The following is a 20,379-nucleotide window of genomic DNA, read 5'->3' as shown; positions in this document are numbered from 1 at the left end:
TAGTCCAGGAGGTCTTTCCAGAAAGGTCTTTCTAGTAAGAAAAGACAGAGGCTTTTGGCCTTTCAGCAATGCCCCTGTCCAAACAAGGCAGCACTACTCAGCCCACCAAGATGATGCTTCAGTCTGGGTGATCTTTCTGCAACCCCCCGCCTTCTCTATCAAGTTCTCACAGACAGCTTCTATGCCAAGGCAAGCAGGTGAGTAGGGCAACTGCCCCCCCCCACCCGCTCTGAGAATGCTGACAGAGATCACCTCACACATATATTAACATTCCAGAGGTCAAATAGGCTCAAACCTTTCCAGACTTCTAATTAAATCTTAGCTGAAACCTACAAGATCCCACAGCAGTGCCAAAACTATCCCTGACAATTGGGCTCTGTCTGCACAAGGGAATTTAAGAACAAAGTCCAGAAAGGATTGTACCTGGGGAGCACTCTGCAGTTTGCTAGCATTATATGAAAAATAACACATGTAATCCTGGAATCCCAATCTTTCTGGTCTTCATTAATGGAGGACCTAGGCATGGACCAGAAGTAGAATTTATTCTTTCTGCTCCTTCAGTTCCTGCAAAATAGGCAATGCTTGTCCTGACTTTAATTAATCACTTTTTATGGTGCTTGAGCTTTGCAAATGCACTCCTAGCCACTACCGAAACCTGAGCATCCAGGTTGAGTATGAATCAAGTACACTTCAACTATGAACCTGCATCTTCAAGCAGTTCAAGCCCTATTTCCTTTCAGATTAATGCACCTCTCTTCTTACAAACATTTTCACAGACCAAAGTAACACCAGTGAAAACTCAGAGGAGAGTGTAAGGTTGATAGTGGAAGGACAGGACATAAGGATGGGCAGCAATGCAGAAATAGATGAAAGCGGACTTGAGTGGTCCTTTATTTCAGATGCTAAGAGATTCTCCTCCCCTCCCCCTACGCTTCTCCAAGGATAACATGAAGGATAGAGAGGTGGAATTTGTAATAAAAAAAAAGTTTGCTCAACATTATATCTCTAGCTCTTTTTGACACATGTAGTAGGCTTTAGAAAAATGAATTGCATTTCTAAAGGGCTGAATGTAGTCTAAGGCTTTAGCTAGACCTACCTTAAAATCCGTGCCTGACGAGGGGAGAGCCCATGATGCAAGTATCACAGGATCTCGTCCTCGTCTACATGCGAGGCGCAACAGAAAGACCCGTCGCGTCCGCCATTTTAAAAAAAATTAAAGGGGCCGGATGCGCACAAACGCTCATGCGCTTGTGTAAGTAATTTTTTAAAAAATATTGTTCTCCCTGATCCCCCCACCCTGCCCCTGATGGGAGCGCTGCGCCCCATGCGTGGTTCCTCCTGGCTAGGCGCGAGTAATCACGCATAGCCGGGAAAAGCGGTGGAATGGGCTACACGCTCGCGGTCTCGGGCTCAGCCCAAGACCACGGGAAAAATTGGGCCAAAAGTGGTGCCCATTATCCCGGGGCAAGGGAGGGTTGTTCCCTGGCTGAGCCCGGGATCCCCTGTGCGTCATCTGGACGCACAGGGGCAATCCCAGGTATCAGCCCAGCATAACCCCTCGTCTAGCTAATGCCTAAGTTAGTTGAATTTCAGTTGTACTGAAATCCGTGAAATTTAAGTCATGACTAACTTGTCTCATTCATTTCAGTGGGACAAAAATTCAACTAACTATGTCTGGATCCAACCCAATATAAACCCAATTCCATGTTAGAACTTTGATTTCCGTGTTCATAACAAATAACCTCTTACACAGAATCATACTAAGATAATTAATTGAATGATGTTCTACCGTACATAGCTTCGTAAATCTGCACTAGCAATAGCCTTTTACAATTTAATTTCATTGGGGGGTTAAACTACATGATACACTAAATATGTGGCTCTGAAATGCTCCTACTGCTAGTAGTAACTAAAGCTTAGAAAATGTATTTAAACTTTTTAGAATGGGGGTGGTAGTGGAAACCTACACAAACGCTGGGAAGTCACCAGGCAGGCCAAATTTGATCCCTGGGTCAAGGTTCTGCATCAATGACTTATACCTTAGCTGTGGCTTGTCTTGAAACTTGGCCCAGGCCTGATACCCTAAGAAGCAGCTGCACTGCTCAGGAGGAGGAGAACTCTGCTGAACAACCCTCTGTTGCTGTCCACAGAGAGAAACAGGGGGCTAGATGGAGACATTTACCTGTGCCTCAGTGAGGGGGAATCAGTGGGTGCTCTTTAAAAACTAATAAATGTCCAGTTCTTGGGACCATGATTTCAAACCAGGATTATAGAGCCAAGTCTCTTGAATGCTGACTCCAATTTAAAACAGAATCGTGTGTCAGGCGTGTTTTGGAAAGATTGCTTCAGACATCAGCGTCTGAACTTAATAATTTCAACGCAACCCCCTGAAATGACTGCAGACCTTTCCCTAGACGGACTACATGCACACTAAAGGTTGCTGCATAAATATTCCAGAAAGTGTAAGAGAGAAGCCTGCAGAAACAACATTACGCAGGTGTCGGTAGCCGTGGCATTTATTTATATATTTATTTGTCGTGGAGAAGAGAAAGGTCAAATGTCCTCATGAGTCTACTTTTCTGAGGTGCCATTTACCTCGTGGCTGCTCAGCACATCTCCAAATCAAACTGTGAGTGCACAGAACAATTTACAACCCTACATCCTATTTTATCTTATCAGGAGCTGAAAGGTATCATCAGAGCATATGTCCCATTGACATTTCCTTTCTGCGTGAAAAACTGCTCAAAGTTCAGAGGGTGTTTCGAAACCCCTCAGGCCTTTGAAAAAAACGGCAGCACCGGGAAACACCTCCATTGCTAGCCTTGATGTGCTGTGCTGTATAATTAAAAAACATAACCAGGCCCCCACTTGCTGGCACCTCTGGCTTTCCCAGCTCACTGTTTGCAGTCTAGAAGATACTGGTCTCCCTGTTAGCTAGTTGGCAAGTGACCACAGCCATCTCCAACTACTCCAGGCTCTCTTGTTGATTTTATTTATTCAGTTGCTAGCTTGGGGCAGGGGAGGTTCTTGTGCTAGCAGGGATTAAATCACATTTAGGAGGTTTCTTCCTTTCCCAGGTCATCCATGACAAACAGCACAGGGAGTAAAGGAGTTAATTATGCATGCACCACAGCTTCTTGCTCCATAAAAACAGCACCTGGGAACTCCCCGTATTTGCAAATAAACAATTTCTCCTACCTCCCTGCAAGATGAGGAAATACCATCACCTTGATAGAATCCCTTACTTGCTCCCATTCTATCAAACTTAATACACTGCCGATGCCATTCTGTACAATGTGAGCATATACACACATTAACAGGTTTTAAAATACGAAACTTCAGTATAAAACCTTAGCTTTGAAATGTTTCACATTTTAAAATCTGTTTATATATGTATATGTTTTACAAAAAAATAAGCTATGAAATCTTAAATTTTAGAATGTTGGGTTTTTTAATAAAACTACAAAAAAATCATAAACTGAATGCGCTACTAGTGGTCCTTTGTTTTATCCTTGACTGAGGGGGGGCAGGTGCTGACTGGATACTGGTTACCTGTTGTAGCTTTTAAACTGCATGGCTTGTCCACGTACCATTCTGGGGGATTTCTTGCTATGCACAGTTGGTCAAGTCATGTGTGGTGGTGGTGGTTGGAAGAATTTGGGTAGAAAGGTAGACTGGTTGGGTCTTGCCTGGGGTGACCACATGGAAAGGAGGCCAAGGCTGCTGTATCTTTAACAGTTGTATAGAAAAGGGAATTTCAGCAGGCGTCATTTGTATATATGGAGTATCTGGTGAAATTCCCTCTTCATCACAACAGTTAAAGCTGCAGCAGCCCTGCCACCTTTTGTATTAAAAAAAAAGACATCCAAACTAGTGGCTGCCATGCAGCAGTGAATTCCACAAGCTGATCATGAGTGGTGTGATTTGCAGCATTGTTTTGTGAGGCAGTGTGTGTGTTTTCCGGAATAGTCCAGATGGAGAGAAAGGAGCAATGAAGAACCTAACGTACCATGGCATTGCAGCAAGAGTTGGGTCTAAGGAGTGCGAACTGGTGATTTTAGCTCTCACACTTTAGCCTCGTCCTCAGTTTGGGGACTTGGGTAAGTCACATCGCAGCCACACGGTTTGACTTCTGCAGAACGAATGGTTGTAAGATCTGACAGGAGATGGTTAATGGAGCTGGGACTCCCTCAGTGGCCCTGGGAGGGCTGGGTTGCAGCTCCTGTGTTAGGGAGGTTGCAGGTAAAGGGCTCACAATTCCTAGGAAATAGCCAAACACTTCCGCAGAAGGTGAGAATCGCTTTTGGCAAAAGGGTCTGTTGTTCTCCTGCACATTCTCCAGCCTATTCTTTAGCTGAGGATGATGAAATCTGGAGTCCATGAAGGAAAAAATGATCAGGCAGCTATCAGAGTCACATAAATATTACCATTCCTGCTCAGGAAGCTTTTTTTATTTTTTATTTTTTTACTGTAACTGATAATTGGTACTGAACTTTTTTGGGAGAGTGAATTTATTTTGACTTTAGCATGGTAGCAGAGTCAAAGACCTTTTTATTCTCCCAGTATTTTAAGAGTCTATAAATTCATTTTAACTTTGCTGTTTTAAATTTGTATTTTAAATTTGTATTTTTGCATTGCTGCTGTTTTTATCTTGGTTGTGCTTTTATATTGTATTTTATATTATGGTGTTATACTGTTGTTTTACACTTTGAATTGTCTTAATTTTATAAACCGCCCAGAGAGCTTCAGCTATTGGGCGGTATAGAAATGCAATAAATAAATAAATAAATAAAATAAGCACATAAAACCTTTCAAGATATTCCACATTTGGGAAGAAATATATCTCTTCCCCTATAACCTATTCAAAACTGTTTTTATTCATGCCCTCAGAAAACTGACTATTGTCTGCCCACAAACTTGATGAACAAAGAAATTAAACATGCTTAAGGAGAATTGATTGCTCTTTTAGGATGTGACTCCACACTCCATAAACCTGATAGAGTTTAAAAGACAGACCAAATTTGGTCAAATCCAACTTTGTCTGCACTATTATCAATACAACATAAATGCACCAATTTGTTCTGCTTTTCAGCACTTTATTCCAACCACCCTCAATGACTTGAGAGTAAAAGTACCACGGATCCTAAAAGACAAGCGAGAGTACAGGAAGCATTTGATGAGCAGTGCTACAAACATCACAGAACCAAGTTCTTCTATACCTTCTAAAATATAGAAGGTAAAGTGGAAAGTAGGGTGCCAATTTTTTTAAAAAAATAACCCTTTACACTTATGTAGCAGAATCATTAAAGCTCCAGCCCTTTATCTGTGATAGCAGTTTTTTCAGTTCACTACATATCAGGGACGGGGGGAAACTTGAAACACATAGGGCCTGTTCTGACGACACTTCAGGCTCTGTGGTTAGCAAAACTATGGTGCTCTGGGGTTAGCACTAACCACAAGCTGTGCTGTCACACACCACACTTTAAGCCATGGTTAGAGATGATAACCCTGCTGCAGATAGTCTGACTGTGATTAGTGAGTGAGCAGGGTTTAGCAAAACGCATCACATAAAACACCTGAAACCCTGCTGCTTAACCAAAAACCTTAATCAGCAGGGTTTAAGGTGTCTTCTGAACAGGCCAATACTGAGCCAGTTTGCATGATCACTCCAGCCCACCATGGCTAATTTAAGCCACGGTAAGATGTGGTGCATGCCAGCAGTCATTTTGAATATTCAAGCCATGACAGACAATTACCATGGTTTATCATATTGTGCGAACCCAGTGAGGGTGGCTTATGTAAGGGTTATGTGAGTTATGCAAGGCATGTTTAACTCTCACATGAGTCACCCACACTGGGTTCACACAACACAATAAGCCATGGCGACTGTCCACCACAGCTCAAATACACAAGAGGCCAGCCGGCACGCACCACAAGCCACTGTGGCTTAAATAAGCCATGGTGGGCTGCAATGACTGTGCAAACCTGGTCATTGAAGGATGCCAACAAGGATTCATTCATTACGGTGATCCATTTTAATCCATAAGGCACAGAGCAGATAACTACATAGCTTTATCTCGTGGTGAAATAGGTTCAATAAACGAACAACAAAACCATGTCAAAACCATGTCAAGTGTCTATGTCTAAAATCCCCAACTTGTATGTATATGAAAAAGAGATTTACAAATTATTTTGCCGGCCTTTTAGTGGGTATACACCTATTCATTTAACTACATTGATTTCTTCATGAAAAAGGCAGCATATATTCTGCTTATCCATAAATGTTTTTCTTGAAGATTCTCCATGAGCAGCCATTTCAGCACTCCGTATAGAGGGAGATGAGAGGTCATTCCACCAGCCCTTCCCTAAAAGAATTATTTGCTCCTGCCTTTCCCTCCCCATTCTTTTTCCTTGTGTCCTGTGTCTCGTTAAGTAGGGACTGGCTTGTTTAATTGATTATTGGCTGAGCAGCAGCATAAAAATACTGTAAATAAATTAATAAGCTGAAGAGGAGAAAGAGGAGAAGACTTAAATGGATTAGGCCCTGTTAGGTGTCATATAGTGTTCAAGATGCCTTTTTAATAATGTGCTGCTTTTAATAATGTATTAGTTTTAAATGTTTTAATTAGTTATATGTATTTTATGGTGTTTGCATTTGCGTTGTACCCCGCCTCAACCCAGAGGGAGAGGCGGGTAACTACTTATTATTATTATTATTATTATTATTATTATTATTATTATTTTAAGTAACGCCTAGAATGTTTGAGATAAACAAACATATAATGGCTGATTACCACAGTTCTGAAAATATAAAATCCAGTTGTTATTCAAATTTGTCTCCAACCTTGGGCGACACACAACCTTGTAGGCAGAGAACAAAGGTAAAGACACCTCCCAGCATGCTGGGACTTGTAGGCCTTTTTTTTTTCTGTCTAAACAACAACATGCATGGGGTTGCACCCTTGGTGGCTGTTTCCAAGCTCTGCACGGACAAATATTGCGGCTACTGAATTTGCTTTTGAATTAAACTCAGAATAAAGTGTTCAGTGATATTTCTCAGAAGCTGAATACACCCTTTAATGTGGTGTCATAGGAGAGCGCTACTTTAAATCACTAACACTGTGATAGGAGTGTTGGGGGGTCAGCAATCCAGACCATTTTGCATAATCATTTCCAGCTGTGAGCAAAGACGTGAAGCTGTTCCGACCCACTTGGAACAGCAGTTCCTTTAACCTGGACTAATGATGCAGAGAAAGAGACAGAAGGGATTGAGGAAAGAATATTTTCCTCTCTTTAGCAGAGGAAGCTCCTGCCTGATCCATGGGGTCCCTGACACTATATTACTAAGTCTATTGATGTGGCAAACAGCTGCAAGGCTCCCACTGCAAATCCCACAGTATCCCTCTTCAGGCAATCTATTCAGGCACCCACCATAAACACACCCGAGCCACTGCTCCAATCAGAGTTCCTGTCCCCATACTGGAAACCCTACACACAATCAAGATGTAGAGCCTGTAGCTCAGTGGTAAAGCAGCTGCTTTGCAAGCAAAAGGTCACAGATTCAATCCTCAGCATCTCCAGGTAGAGATGGGAGGGGCAGGTATCCTGCCTGAAACCTTGGAGAACCACCTCTACCAGTCAGTGTTGACAATACTGGGCTAGATGGACCAATGGTCTGGCTCAGTACAAAGGCAGCTTCTGATATTCCTATGGCCACCTTCAGACTCGACGGACTGCACATCAGTTTGGGTGCATTGCTGGCATGTGCAAGCTCACTAAGGGAGTGGGGCAGGGCTAGCCATGCAAATCCCTTCAGCCTCCTTCATGTGTTCAGAAGTGAAACACTGAGGACTAGTCACTAACAGAAATACCAAATCAGCCCAATGACTATGGCTCAGACTTTGGAATAAGATTGGAGCTTCTCGCATTACAGTGATAGCCAGACATGAGAAATTCACAGGGACTGGGAAATGTTTACCTGGCAAGCAAAGTAACAGAAGTGTTATTTTTAAGGCAATTTAGTTTGAGCAATGACAAATCTTATGCTAAGCTAATTTTAGGAAGCATTTTTCCATTATATATGTTTCAGATATAAAATATAGATGATTGCTTTATATCCTGAAAACTAGCAGAAGGTAGCAAATACATATATATATTTTACCATCAAGACACTCATTACTTTGGCAAGAAACAGCTTTATATTCAGATTTATGCACTGCTTGCATCCTAAGTGATAAATCTCGCATCCCCCCTTTTACAAAATTGCTCAAGGTGCCTCAATCACAGTTATTGAGATTCCAGCTGTCGTGATTATGATATGAAAGTGAGCAATAGTCCAGAAAGACGTCAGCCAACCAATTTGTATTTCTTTATTGCCCAGGAAGAAAATTGGCTCACAATATTTTGAAACAAATCCATGAAGTCCACTCAGAAACCAAAAAGATGTCTTATTTCTAATAAATCCATGGCTCATGAGTATTTACGTTGGGTTGGGTCCAAGAGTGGTCAGAATGAAAATCGCTGGAGGAATGGATTTCCCCTCCTGCCCCCATGTGTCTTCCAGAGCAGATTCGGGGTATGTGCAGGTGGTTGCAGTAGACAGTATGGTGAGGGGAAGGTCCATTGTGCTCATGGAAGTCTGCTCATACACTGGCCAGATCTCCACATTGTGTAAAATAATTACAATCCCATCATGGTAGCGCTATATCCCCTCTTATACATTTATACCTTGTAGGACACATTTGGCCAGATCTATACCTCGTGGCCAAATGCTCATTCTGATTTTTTTTAATTAAATATAGAATGCATACTAAAAACAGTGTCTTGCCAGCATGCATATATCAAACAGGAAAAAGGAAGTAATTTTAATCTCTATATTTCTAGAAGCTATGTGGAATGGAGAGAATGTGGCAGGCCCATACATACCTGGGATGCAGAGGCATTTGTAACTTGTTCCTACACTACGACAGATGCCATGCGCGCAAGGATTCAGAGCACAGAAGTCGATCAGCTGGGCACATGTAGGTCCTGTAAATCCTAGACTACAGCTGCAAGAATAGTAAAGCCGGTCTGTATAACAGGTCCCATTGTTCTGGCAAGGGGATGAAGCACAGTGGTCGACTTTTTCTTCACAAGATGGTCCCAAGTATCCTAAAAAGAAGACACAAATGGACCTTATCTGCATGTATTCATCACATCTCTGACAACCAAAAGAACATAAGAAGAGCCATGCTAGACCAGCATTCTATTCCCACAATGGCCAACCAAATGCCGATGGGAATCCCACAAGGAGGACATGAATGTAACAACATTCTCCTGGTTGTGGTCCCAGTAACTGGCATACAGAGGCATACTGCCTCCAGTTCTGGAAATTATGGACAGTATCCAATGGTGACATTCCACAAATTCATATAGCACTAATGGAGATCCAGTGAATTGTTCCATTGTGCAACCACTTGTCCCAGCACTTGCACATCCGCTTCTGTAATCAGTTGGACAACTGGTTTCACAACCAGTTGCACAATGCATTGCACACTGGGTGGATTGCAGAAGAGATTTAAGCAGGTGCATAACCAGCAGCACAAGCAGAATGTACGCGAGGTAACACAATGCGTTGCAAACAGGTTGCACAAGCATAAAGCAAAACCACTTGCACAACTATGCTTGCACAGCCATGCTTGCACAAATTTAACTTTAGCTGGATTCAACTCTTGCACATAGTTCAGAATCTAGTTTCCACTAGTGCAATGTCATTTGCAATAATGGAATGTCACAGTCGGATACTGCCCAATATATAGCCATCATGACTAGTACCTTTTGTTAGGATGAGTCTTAACACACTTTAAACAGATTTTGATGGCTAGAGTTATTCTCATGCACACATATATAAATCTAGTATGTATGGATATAGATGTTCATGCCAGATGTTCAGTGTGTATAGATACAGATGTTCACACAATTCAAATGCGAAAGGAAGATGGCATAGCTGACCACATTGCCTCTCAGCTTAGGACATCCAAGATGTTTAGTGGCTCTGATAAGGATGGGTCTTCAGAGACAGGTGCAGCATCTCACATGATGTTTCCTTCACTTGAAATAGTTATGGAATAATGCAGCAGCTTATATGATGCTGGTAGTTCTAACTCCTGAGAAAATCCTCACTTCATTCTACTTTTGCACTTGGTCTCAGTGAAATTTCTTTATCCTCCGCTAGGACACATCTCCTACGAGATATGTCCTTTCCCTGGTTGTTCCTGATCATCTTGTAGTCATTCCCAAGCTTTCCTTGATTTATTCATTCAATGTTGCCTCCACTGTGTTTGTATAGGGGGAACTGTATTTCTTTCACTCATGAGGAATTTAGGTGTAACCCATAAATTGAAATGAAGGTATCAATGGCAACAAGAATTCTGGGGAAGGGCTTACTGCCAGCACACCTCCCTCTTAAGAAGCACCCGAGGTGCTTATTCATTGACAAGGGAGGGGGAGGACTTGCTGGTTAGCTCTTGGAAATAGAGCTCCTCCCAGACAACTGGTCTGCTTTTTAGGATACTTCAAACCATCTTCAACAGCACAAGTGGAAAGATGCAAGTCCTTCCCTGCCAGTGGTTGGACTCACAAGTACCGGCCACTTGTAGGCTGAGGTGTTTATCAATGAGTGCATCCATAGGCAAAGTGGTCTCCAGTCCACTGCCAAGGCTGCATCCCCACAGGGGTAATCTATTGGGGGCAGCAAGCTGGAGTTAGCCAAGGCACAGAAACCAATAAACTAACTTTTAAACTAACAATAATTTTTGTGAACCGCCCAGAGAGCTCCGGCTATTGGGCGGTATAGAAATGTAATAAAATAAATAAATAAATAAATCAGGTGATAACTTGCAACAGAGGACTCTGGGAGTAAAGTGAGTTCAGGAAACGTTTTATAGATAAGAGAGCAATATAATGACGACAGATTTCTTATCCAAGGGAAGCTTAATTATTTGGTTTAGCAATGGCCAATGGCAGACAATAGCCTTATCAAAATCTTGATAGTAATTTTTTTAGAGTATTGCTTTGTCAGGTATTATCTGAGCTCACTAGAAATCCCATTAGATTTAATCCTAAGAACAGAAAGCCAAACAAGATAAATGAAGTTAGCATCTAGGACTAGTAATTATAAAATTGTTAGATATATGAAACACAGTTGGGTACATCAGGTAAGCAAACAAGACAAATGGTTCTGATTTTTCATTTACACAAGTCAAAGGGAAACACAACATTCATACTACAGGAAATATATCTATATCTATATATCATACAACTCTGGAACTGAAATTTACGCGAACTGAGTCTGAAAAGGCTAAAAGAGAAATCGAAGCCAATCTACACAAGGTGTTTCAACCACACAGAAGAGACTTATAAAAGCCACCCCAAAAGGTACCAATATTCTTTTTTATTTATTGCATTTGCATCCCACCCTTCCTTCAAGGAGCTTAAAGGCATGTGCATGGGCTTATCCCATTTAATCTGTACAAGGAGGTCATCGCATTTAATGCAGGGATCTTTGTGGTTCAAGCAGGGATTTGAAACCAGAGTCCATGGCCCAAGTCCAAGAGCCTTTCAATTGCAAAACACAATGTAAACTCATCATCAGAGATAGAGAAAAATAGGAAGGAGTCTTAACTCCAGTAAGTAATCACCTAATTAAATTGTGTTCTGCAAGTATGCAGGAGATAAAATGGAGAGGAGATGGACCACGTAAGGAGCCTTGGGTTCTTTGCAAGAGTAAAAAATAAAAATAAAATAAACATATGCACCGAGAGGGGGGTGTTAGGGAGTTTATAGGAGCACTGCATTTTGTAATGCCCACATGCAGTAGATTATGCCTACAGCATACTAGGAAGAAAGGATTAAATGGGCAAGAAGAGGGTTTTTAATGCCTACAGCTGCTGGGATACATTGACAATCCACTGAGCTATGAACAATCTATTTGTTGGAATGGGAAGGGTTACAAAATAAGTATGGATGTGGTTAGTGTATTATAAAATGAATTAATAAAATTTTGAAGGAAAAAAACACAAAACAATCTGCTTGTTCCTATGGTGTAGAATTTTGCAGTGACCAAGGATTGGTAATGAAGCAGAACTAGTTTGTCTAACACAGAGACTCCATAGCCAATACTTGCTAGACCAAAATTTTGCAAGCTCTTCTACAGAACTTTGGCTGTAGAATCCATTGGTCCCCTTTGGCTGTAAATGCCCATTAGTCCATTTAATTCCCAACCTGACTGCAAAACTCATAACATTGGGAAAATGTGCTTCTCTGACTCTAAACTCTGCAACACTCTGGCACCTTCCTGAGCACTGTGGCTATTGCTTCACCAATGGCATATGCTATATTATCACTCAACAGCCTTACTGCAGCTGACACCACAGGACATTACATATGTTGTTAAAGCTTAAACCAAGCTATGGGGCTCCATCACACCTACTTTTTTTTCCTGGTTTGCCTCTGCAATTTCCACCTCTGTTTCATTAGCACGTCAAGCTAACAGTCCCTTTCATATGTGTTTGTGGTATCGCCACTGTACCAGTGAAATCTCCTTTCACTTGTTTGCTCTCCCACTCCACCCTTTTGGGGTGGCTTTTATAAGTCTCTTCTGTGTTGTTGAAACACCTTGTGTAGATTGGCTTTGATTTCTCTTTTAGCTTTTTCAGACTCAGTTCACATAAATTTCAGTTCCAGAGTATGAACGTTGTTTCCCTTTGACTTGTGTAAATGAAAAATCAGAATCATTTGTCTTGTTTGCTTACCTGATGTACCCAACTGTGTTTTTCATATATCTAAAAAACTTATAATTACTAATCCTAGATGCTCCTTCCCCCTCCAGTTCATTGGTTCTTGTCGTTGACGGACATTGTGATGGACTGACGCCTTTACCCCCTCGCTCTGGCTTTGTTGTCTAGCGTTTTACCGATTTAACATTTCATTGGCTGGGTGCTGTTTCTGTGAGCAACAAGAGTGGGGCTGGAGCAGCAAAAGTCCATTCAACTGAGTCAGCACAAACCCATTCATTCGACACAGTGTGCAGAGGAGGAGAACTGCCCCACCCTCTTCTTTCATCAGCAAGACCTCCCTTCAAAGCATGCCCCCTAACAAAGGACATAGCGTGAAGACAGCAATACACTGGGGTGGAAGGGCATTTTTATCTCACATGGAGGAAATAAACCAGACTTTCCCTGCTCTAGGAAAACACAGAATATGGAGGGGAAGAGGTGGGGTGACTGCAGGACAGGCACAACATCATGTGAGTACCACACTGCAAAACGGCAAACCAGGCATGACGAGAGTGCGATAAAATGCTGGTGTGATGGTTTTGCACTGGTGTTGCCTTCCTGGTAAACAAAACCCTCATTGGACTGAGAATCAGCACCAAGATACTGCATAGGAACGTATATCATGCCATCTACCCAGTTGTTCTCAAATGCTGTCTTGGGGCAGACTACAGAATTAAGGAGCCTGTGCAGCTGAAATGACTAAAGAAATTGGCTTGCTCAAACAGCAGCAACAATTTAATCAGGAGTATATTGAGTATGTGACCCATAGATTCACTAGGGTGAAGGGAAGCATGGATGCACAAACAGAAAGGATGACAAGGATGGGCAGGGCACGGTCCACAAACAGTGAAGTTAGTAGATAAGCCAATGATGCCCTGAGAAATTATGCTGCAACAATATTCTTGATTAGATCATAACCCAGAACTCTTGCCAAAGTGGGAATGGGGCTACAGAACTAGGAGGCAATGAAAAAGATTGGCCTCTTAGTAGTAGGAGAATCTGAGCAAGACAGTAACCCCCCTTGCCCCAAATCAGACCCCTAGAGGTGCCATAAAGGCAATTTTACCAATCAGGAATCTGAGGAATCAGGGAAACGATAAAAAAAAATCACCTCACTATGTGACTGGACACTGCCGACGACTGGCTTCTCATATAGTTTTATGAATTCTGTGCTAAGGTTACAAGTGGTGGCCATGTAGTAAATGTCTATAGGTATGGTGGTAGAAACAAAGTAGTCTTCATTTTAGGCACTCAAAGATATAGGATGACCTTGAATATCATTTGATCATGAGTAGGGGAAACCCTACTCCAAAGGATCAAACCCTTGAAGAGATTGCTACATTCTAGCTGTCTGAGAGATAACACTGTTAATTTGCCCACGAATTGACTTGACCACTTTTCATAAGGGTTTGTGCCATTAGCTGGGATTAAAACTGATCAAATGTGATAGGTGGAAAACTATTTAAAAACGCAGTTTCACATTCAAAGTCTGAGCCAGTCTGCTCAGAAGTCAAACATAGAACTAAAGAAATCAAAAGTGAAATTTAAAGTGAAATGAATGCAGCTACTGCCCTTAATGTATTCTACAGCTGAAACATGGTGTTCAACAGGAATGACTGAAGTCAGCATGAGTTGCTGATTCTGAAACATATCTTTATGGATTCTATTTTATCACTCTCTTTCCAATATTTTCCAATGCTTTCTCTATTTTAATTGCTTGAGAACTTTACCTCCCTCTTTTCCTGCAGTAGAAAGCGTTGACTCCTAAACTATAGATCTCAGGTACTTCCATCAGAGGCTTTTCTGGTGCCACTGCCCTACCTCATACATGGAATTTTACAGGAAGTCCAAATGCCATCCTCTTCGTTTAGCCACCGCTTCTTCCGCCTTTTCTCTTACCGCAGAAAATCCATTAAAAAGGAAAAGATGGGATAGTCCACACTGCCTTCTCATTGTCATGGTTGGGAGTCCTCAGTCTGTGAAGCTCCCTTCAACTTCATGATGCAAATGCTCAAAGGAATTGTTTATTTGCTCTTAATTATTATTGACTCTTACCATTTGTTTCATACTTCTCTTAAGCACTCCCCACTTCCCTAAGCTCTAAGAAGTTCCAGAGACAGCTCTACAAATCTCCCAAATAAGAGGCTATCTATACGGTTTAAAAGCCCCATGGTGGCTATGCAGTGGCATTGTGTTGGTTTTATGATGCAGCAGCTGCCTTGCAGCCATCATGGGGCTTTCCCACGAAGCTGCACATTGGAAAAGTCAGGGACTTACCCTGACTTTTCCTGCTGGATCATGGTTATTGCAGCTCTTCCACCGTCTGTCCTCACACCGGCACTGCCCTGGAGGTGTTCCCAGACAGAAGGTGACCTCTCATTGGTTGCCAGAAGCCAGGCAAGGGATAGGGGGCAGGCCCAGCAAGCTGAAGGATCACCAGAAAGACTGTGCTGCCTCCTCCAGTGATGATTACTTGCTGCCACCCCACAGTGGTGATACCATGGGGTTCAGCCGCAGAGCAACACTAACGCAGCACCGTGAAGGCAGGTTCTAAGGGAGTGCCAGAAAACAGTGCTTGAATCACAGGAGCTCAATCCTTCACTTCTTGTAATGCCCCCCCACTACTGTTTTAAGGCAAGCAGGGGTGGGATTATTAGTTGATTAAAAGTTAGGGGGAATCAGGAGATGGGTATTGTTCTTTTCAGTAACATGTCCCCCAACTTTCTCCTCACTTGGTTTATGCCCTGCTGTAGACTTACAGCCACTTTGTAATGTAATAGATGCTTTATTTACAAATATACAAGCACAGCATAATGAGGGTAAATATGTACTCCTTCAGCTGGAAGCAAATCCACTTGCCCTTACTCTGGTTCCCAGAAAGCTGAAACTCCATTTCCAGCTAACTGCAGCAACACATCTATTTTCCTTTTCCTGTCTAAATTCAAATGTTGTTGTGAGTGTGTGTTTTTTAACTGCTCATAATGCTCTTCCTGCATAGCACAAGGTCTCAGACCCCACTCTTGCAGGCAAATTGCCCATTCATGAGGAAAAACGCCCACAGTAATTGAAAACCACCAACATTCTTTTGTCAAATCCCTGATTTCTCAACAAGCAACACTTCAGGTCAACCACAGTGAATCCATTCATAGTAATCAGACAACGACACTCCTCTTTCTTCCCCCTTTGTCACAAAGTGATGTATTTCCATCTTCTCTTGCTCATTTCATTTTATGGTTATGTTACTTTGCCCAAATTCTGAGGCTTTAGCATTTAAGTGTCTACTAGTCCACGGCCAAGCTTTCCCCAGTGAGCTAAATTTGCATTTCAGAGTGTACTCCCTCTCCTCAGCATGCAGCTACAATTAAGCACAAGCAAAAACTTCCCTGGAGAAGGGCTTCATCTCCCCTCCTCCCAAAAAAAATTCAGAGCATTTCTAAAAATAGCACTGCCAGCAACTGAGCACACCTGACTTCCCAAGTTGCAAGCTCCCAGCGATATGCAATGTGTCTGTGTTTTAATCACACTCACTCCCCAACCTAATCCTCAAAATAAAGGTAACAAATGGAGTGGGTGAATGTGTGCAAGAGACGAAAGGAGTGAAAAAGGAAAGAAAATGAATAATAAGCATTTGCTTAATGATTATATGTTGTTTTATTATGACTACATATATGATTCTCTCTCTGACAAACTCTGCCTTATCTCCCTTGCTTTTTAACTTCTATGTGACGATGCTGGGTGAGGTCACCAAGGGATCTAGATTGACATCTCAGTGTTAGACTGATGACATTCAGCTTAAAAAATTTTAAACTTACATTTTTGTTGGGAGAGCAATTGCGCTCATCTCCCCTATTTAAAAAAAACCTGGCAGGCGTGACATCCCTCCTTCCTACTGGGATGTTGTGCACACGTCTGGATCCAGGGGGAGGATCTTGTAAGCAGAATACCGCCAGATCCTCCCCGCTGCCTCCCGCAAGTCCAGGAGGTGTGGAAAGGGCCTCGGAGTGCCCTTTAACAGTTCTATCTGGTTCAGCAGCTACAACTGTTCTTGAGTGGGCCATTGTGGTTCACGCTCTGGAAACCTTCCAATTGGGCTACTGTCATGCGTTGTACATAAGGCTGCCCTTGAAGATGGTCCAGAAGCTTCAGCAAATGCAGAATGCAGCAAGCAGGATTGTAGCCCATTCAGTCAGACTGAGTCATACTACACAGGCTGCCTATTTGCCTCCAAGTCCAATTCAAAGTGCTTGGGACCAAAACATTTGAAGGAGCACCTCTCCCTATATCTGCCTTCTCCTGCTTTGCAAATCACTTTACTCTAATACGGTAATGTAAGATGAAGGGCAGCATTATTTTAATTAAAAAAAAAATGAAGGTTATCAGCATTAGAACGCTATGCTTTGGTGTTATGTTGAGAAATAGCCTACTGGGCAACTTATTTGAAACAGCTTATAGCAGAAGACATACGACATCTCCACCTTTCTATGGTACAGGCAACTCCCATAACATGAAGACACTCATGGCCAAATTTCTGCAGAAAATTTGGATACAGGTTCAATGACAGTAGGCAGCCACTTCAGTTTGAGAGAAAGAGAGAGGGGAGGAGGAGGAGGAGGAGAGCCACACTTGAAGGGATTGGGAGCTGCCAGTGGCTCTTGTGGGCTTTGCAGTGCAGTGCACTAGCCTATACTGAAGTTGCAAGAAATTGTGTTGGGATGCTCATATCAGATTTCTTTGAGCAGAAGCAGGGCAAGAAGCAAAGCCCATCTGTCCTAACTCTTTTCATATATCCATCCAATTTTCTTCCCCCATGCAATTGGTTAGAATGGATTTGGACAGGATACTTTTAGGAAGCCAATTTAGGTTTGGCTCAGTCCCAATATTGGATTGTTTCGCTGAGCACTGATACTATTTATATACTCACGGGAGTGGGGGCACAAAAAATATTCAAAATGCCAGATTTAAACTGCTGACATTGTGTCAGTTTAGAGGTCTCAGCAGAGTTGTTAAATGGGTCACCCATTATAGTAGTTTGTTCCAAGGAGAGATCAGAGTCCAGCTATGCTGTTACAAATACACTTTAATTGTTATTAAGTCACTACACCATATAAAAGGGGGAAATAGCTCTAAGAAAAGGACTCCTTCGACAATACAACCTAGATGTATAAGAAATAATGGTGGGGTAAGATAAGAGCAGACTGGGAACAGAAATGCCATTAGCCCTCGGCTTCATTCTGAATCAACATTTTAATACTGATGACTAATGCAAATGCTTTATTATTGAAAGCTTCCATGCATTTTGGAGCATTCAACATACACAACACACATTTCCAAGCAGAAACAAACAGGAAAATGTATGCTTCCAGCCATCGCACAATGTTTCCATTGGATGTGTGTTAATATCTTTGGCATACATTTAAAATATACATAACATTGCCACAGCCCTACACACTTGCAGCAGCAGAGGCTATAGCCCAATCACTGCATGTACAAATGCTAAATGAATAGATAAACCCAGAGCGTAGATATCTATGAATCATGAAGTCACTCGCCTCATGACTAGATCCCCACATTACTTAGCCAAGTACTAACCAATGCACAGAGCCAACTGAATGGCTGCATGATGTCCAACATACCCAGGGCAAATATGTGTGTACATGTAAACATACACACACAGTCATGCAGGCACACACCTCAAAGCAACCAGAGAAGGGAGAAACTGTGCCCTCAAATACAGCATGGATGCCTTCTTCAACATTACTGATCTTTTTATTGCTTACCTTCTGGGCACTGACAACTGAATCCACTTAGACTGGAAGAGCAGGTACCTCCATTTTTACATGGCTGTTGACTGCAGTAGTCAATTTCTGACTGACACAGTTCTCCAGTATATCCTTCACCATGACAGAATTGTTTAAGAACAAAGAGAGGGAAGGGGAAATGTTTCATTAGTAAATGGGTCACTGTAGCATCTAAGCAGCAGCCTAGAACGTTGTTCCTGTATGATGCTTATTTGCAGTAATCATCATTCAAAGGATCAATCACAGTGCTATTCTCTGATTTGACTAAAAATCAAACCAATGTGCATCTGGGATCAGACTGAGCAATACTTTACAAGAAGCAATACTGACAGCACCCACTGGCCTCACTTCAACATATGGTTTAGTCTTGCATGAATGAGCTTCGGGCTTATGAGTTCCCACATCTCCAGTGAGGAGACTGGAAGCTTTTACCTATATTTTAAACAAACCACAATGCATCAGTATACCTGAACCTGACATACTGGTTAGTTTTTATTAAGAAAGGGAAACAAGCCAGCCACAAATCACGATTTACAATCCTGGCATGTTTCCCTAAACCACAGGAAAGACTAATGATGGTCTGTTCAGGATCAGACATAAAAAATAAACCATGGTTAACTGAAAATGAAGGCAAAGGCCTGGTTTAGACAACAGGCTAAACCATGCTGCTTAACCACAAAATGGTTCAGGGAATGCATTAACCTTAATGCATTCCATTAACCATTTTGTGGTTAAGCTGTTTGGTTTAATGTGTTGTCTGAAACAAGCCATTGGCTTTCCATCTCCTTAAGGACTTGCCAGAAGAGGAGAGTGAGGCGTGCACAAGCATGTAACACTAAACCATAGTTTAGCGCTACCTCTGAACCAGGCCTTTGTGTATTATTATTATTATTATTAATAATTATTATTATTTGCATTTATACCCCATAGCCAAAGCTCTCTGGGCAATTTAAGCATAGCATTAAGGACAGTTATTTTCATATGCACTTATGCAGCCACAGGCAACATCATCTAGGTGTTTTAAATGGGTGTGTGTATTGTGCTTTTATGGTTTTAAATTTTTTATATTGATTCTTAATGTTCAATGTTTTTAAACTCTGTAAACCACCTGGATTGCTTTGGCTATGGGGTGATATATAAATGTAATAAACAATCATCATCATCATCTAAATCTTATATGTATTTGGAGCAAATACCCATCATCATCATCATCTCATGGATAGATCTTCATTATATAATTCTGTTAATGGAAGTCATGTTTTGTTTCCCTTCAGCAATGCTGGCCCATACTCCCACAGCTACAGCACTAAACTTGGGTTCATTTTCTATCACTGATTTGAAGCTACTACGAGTGGCAAAAATGGTTCATGAACATGATTTGCACACCTGTTTTCCTGCTTCCTCCAAACCATATGTATATGGTAGGACGTATACATCTCAGCCGCAACAAGATATACAAATTCAAAATGCATGTGGAACTCATGCATCTCATCTCAATGAAAATTCATAGTTTACTTTTCTGACATTGCAGAAGTGGAGAAATGCAGACGATCTCTTTGTTTTCACCAATGCACCCTTGCCAACAGTAGCAAGGTGGTAAATTTGGAAGTACAAGCACTCAGTCCCCACCCTCATGTCCTCACGGAGAGTCCAAAAATCAGACAGTTGTGTAGGCTCCGTATCAACAAACCAGTTGTACCTGTTTTCATCTCCAGATGGAGGAAAGTCTTTTGTAAAGCTAATGGGTCTTAATGGCCCATTTAAGA

The 20,379-nt window shown here is 41.9% G+C and overlaps 1 protein-coding gene across 1 annotated transcript in view; it reads right to left on the bottom strand.

Moving 5' to 3' along the window:
• DNER (delta/notch like EGF repeat containing) overlaps positions 1–20,379 on the bottom strand; it is a 145,553-nt gene that overhangs the window by 21,291 nt on the left and 103,883 nt on the right. The window contains exons 7-8 of the mRNA XM_063132181.1: positions 18,593–18,706; positions 8,926–9,150 (exon numbers count right to left, since the gene is read on the bottom strand). Coding sequence (XP_062988251.1) covers positions 8,926–9,150; positions 18,593–18,706 — 339 coding nt within the window. The remainder of the gene's footprint in view (positions 1–8,925; positions 9,151–18,592; positions 18,707–20,379) is intronic.

Source organism: Elgaria multicarinata, chromosome 8, assembly GCF_023053635.1.
Source record: "Elgaria multicarinata webbii isolate HBS135686 ecotype San Diego chromosome 8, rElgMul1.1.pri, whole genome shotgun sequence".
Taxonomy (NCBI): domain Eukaryota; kingdom Metazoa; phylum Chordata; class Lepidosauria; order Squamata; family Anguidae; genus Elgaria; species Elgaria multicarinata.
This window is presented reverse-complemented; position numbering and strand designations above follow the sequence as displayed.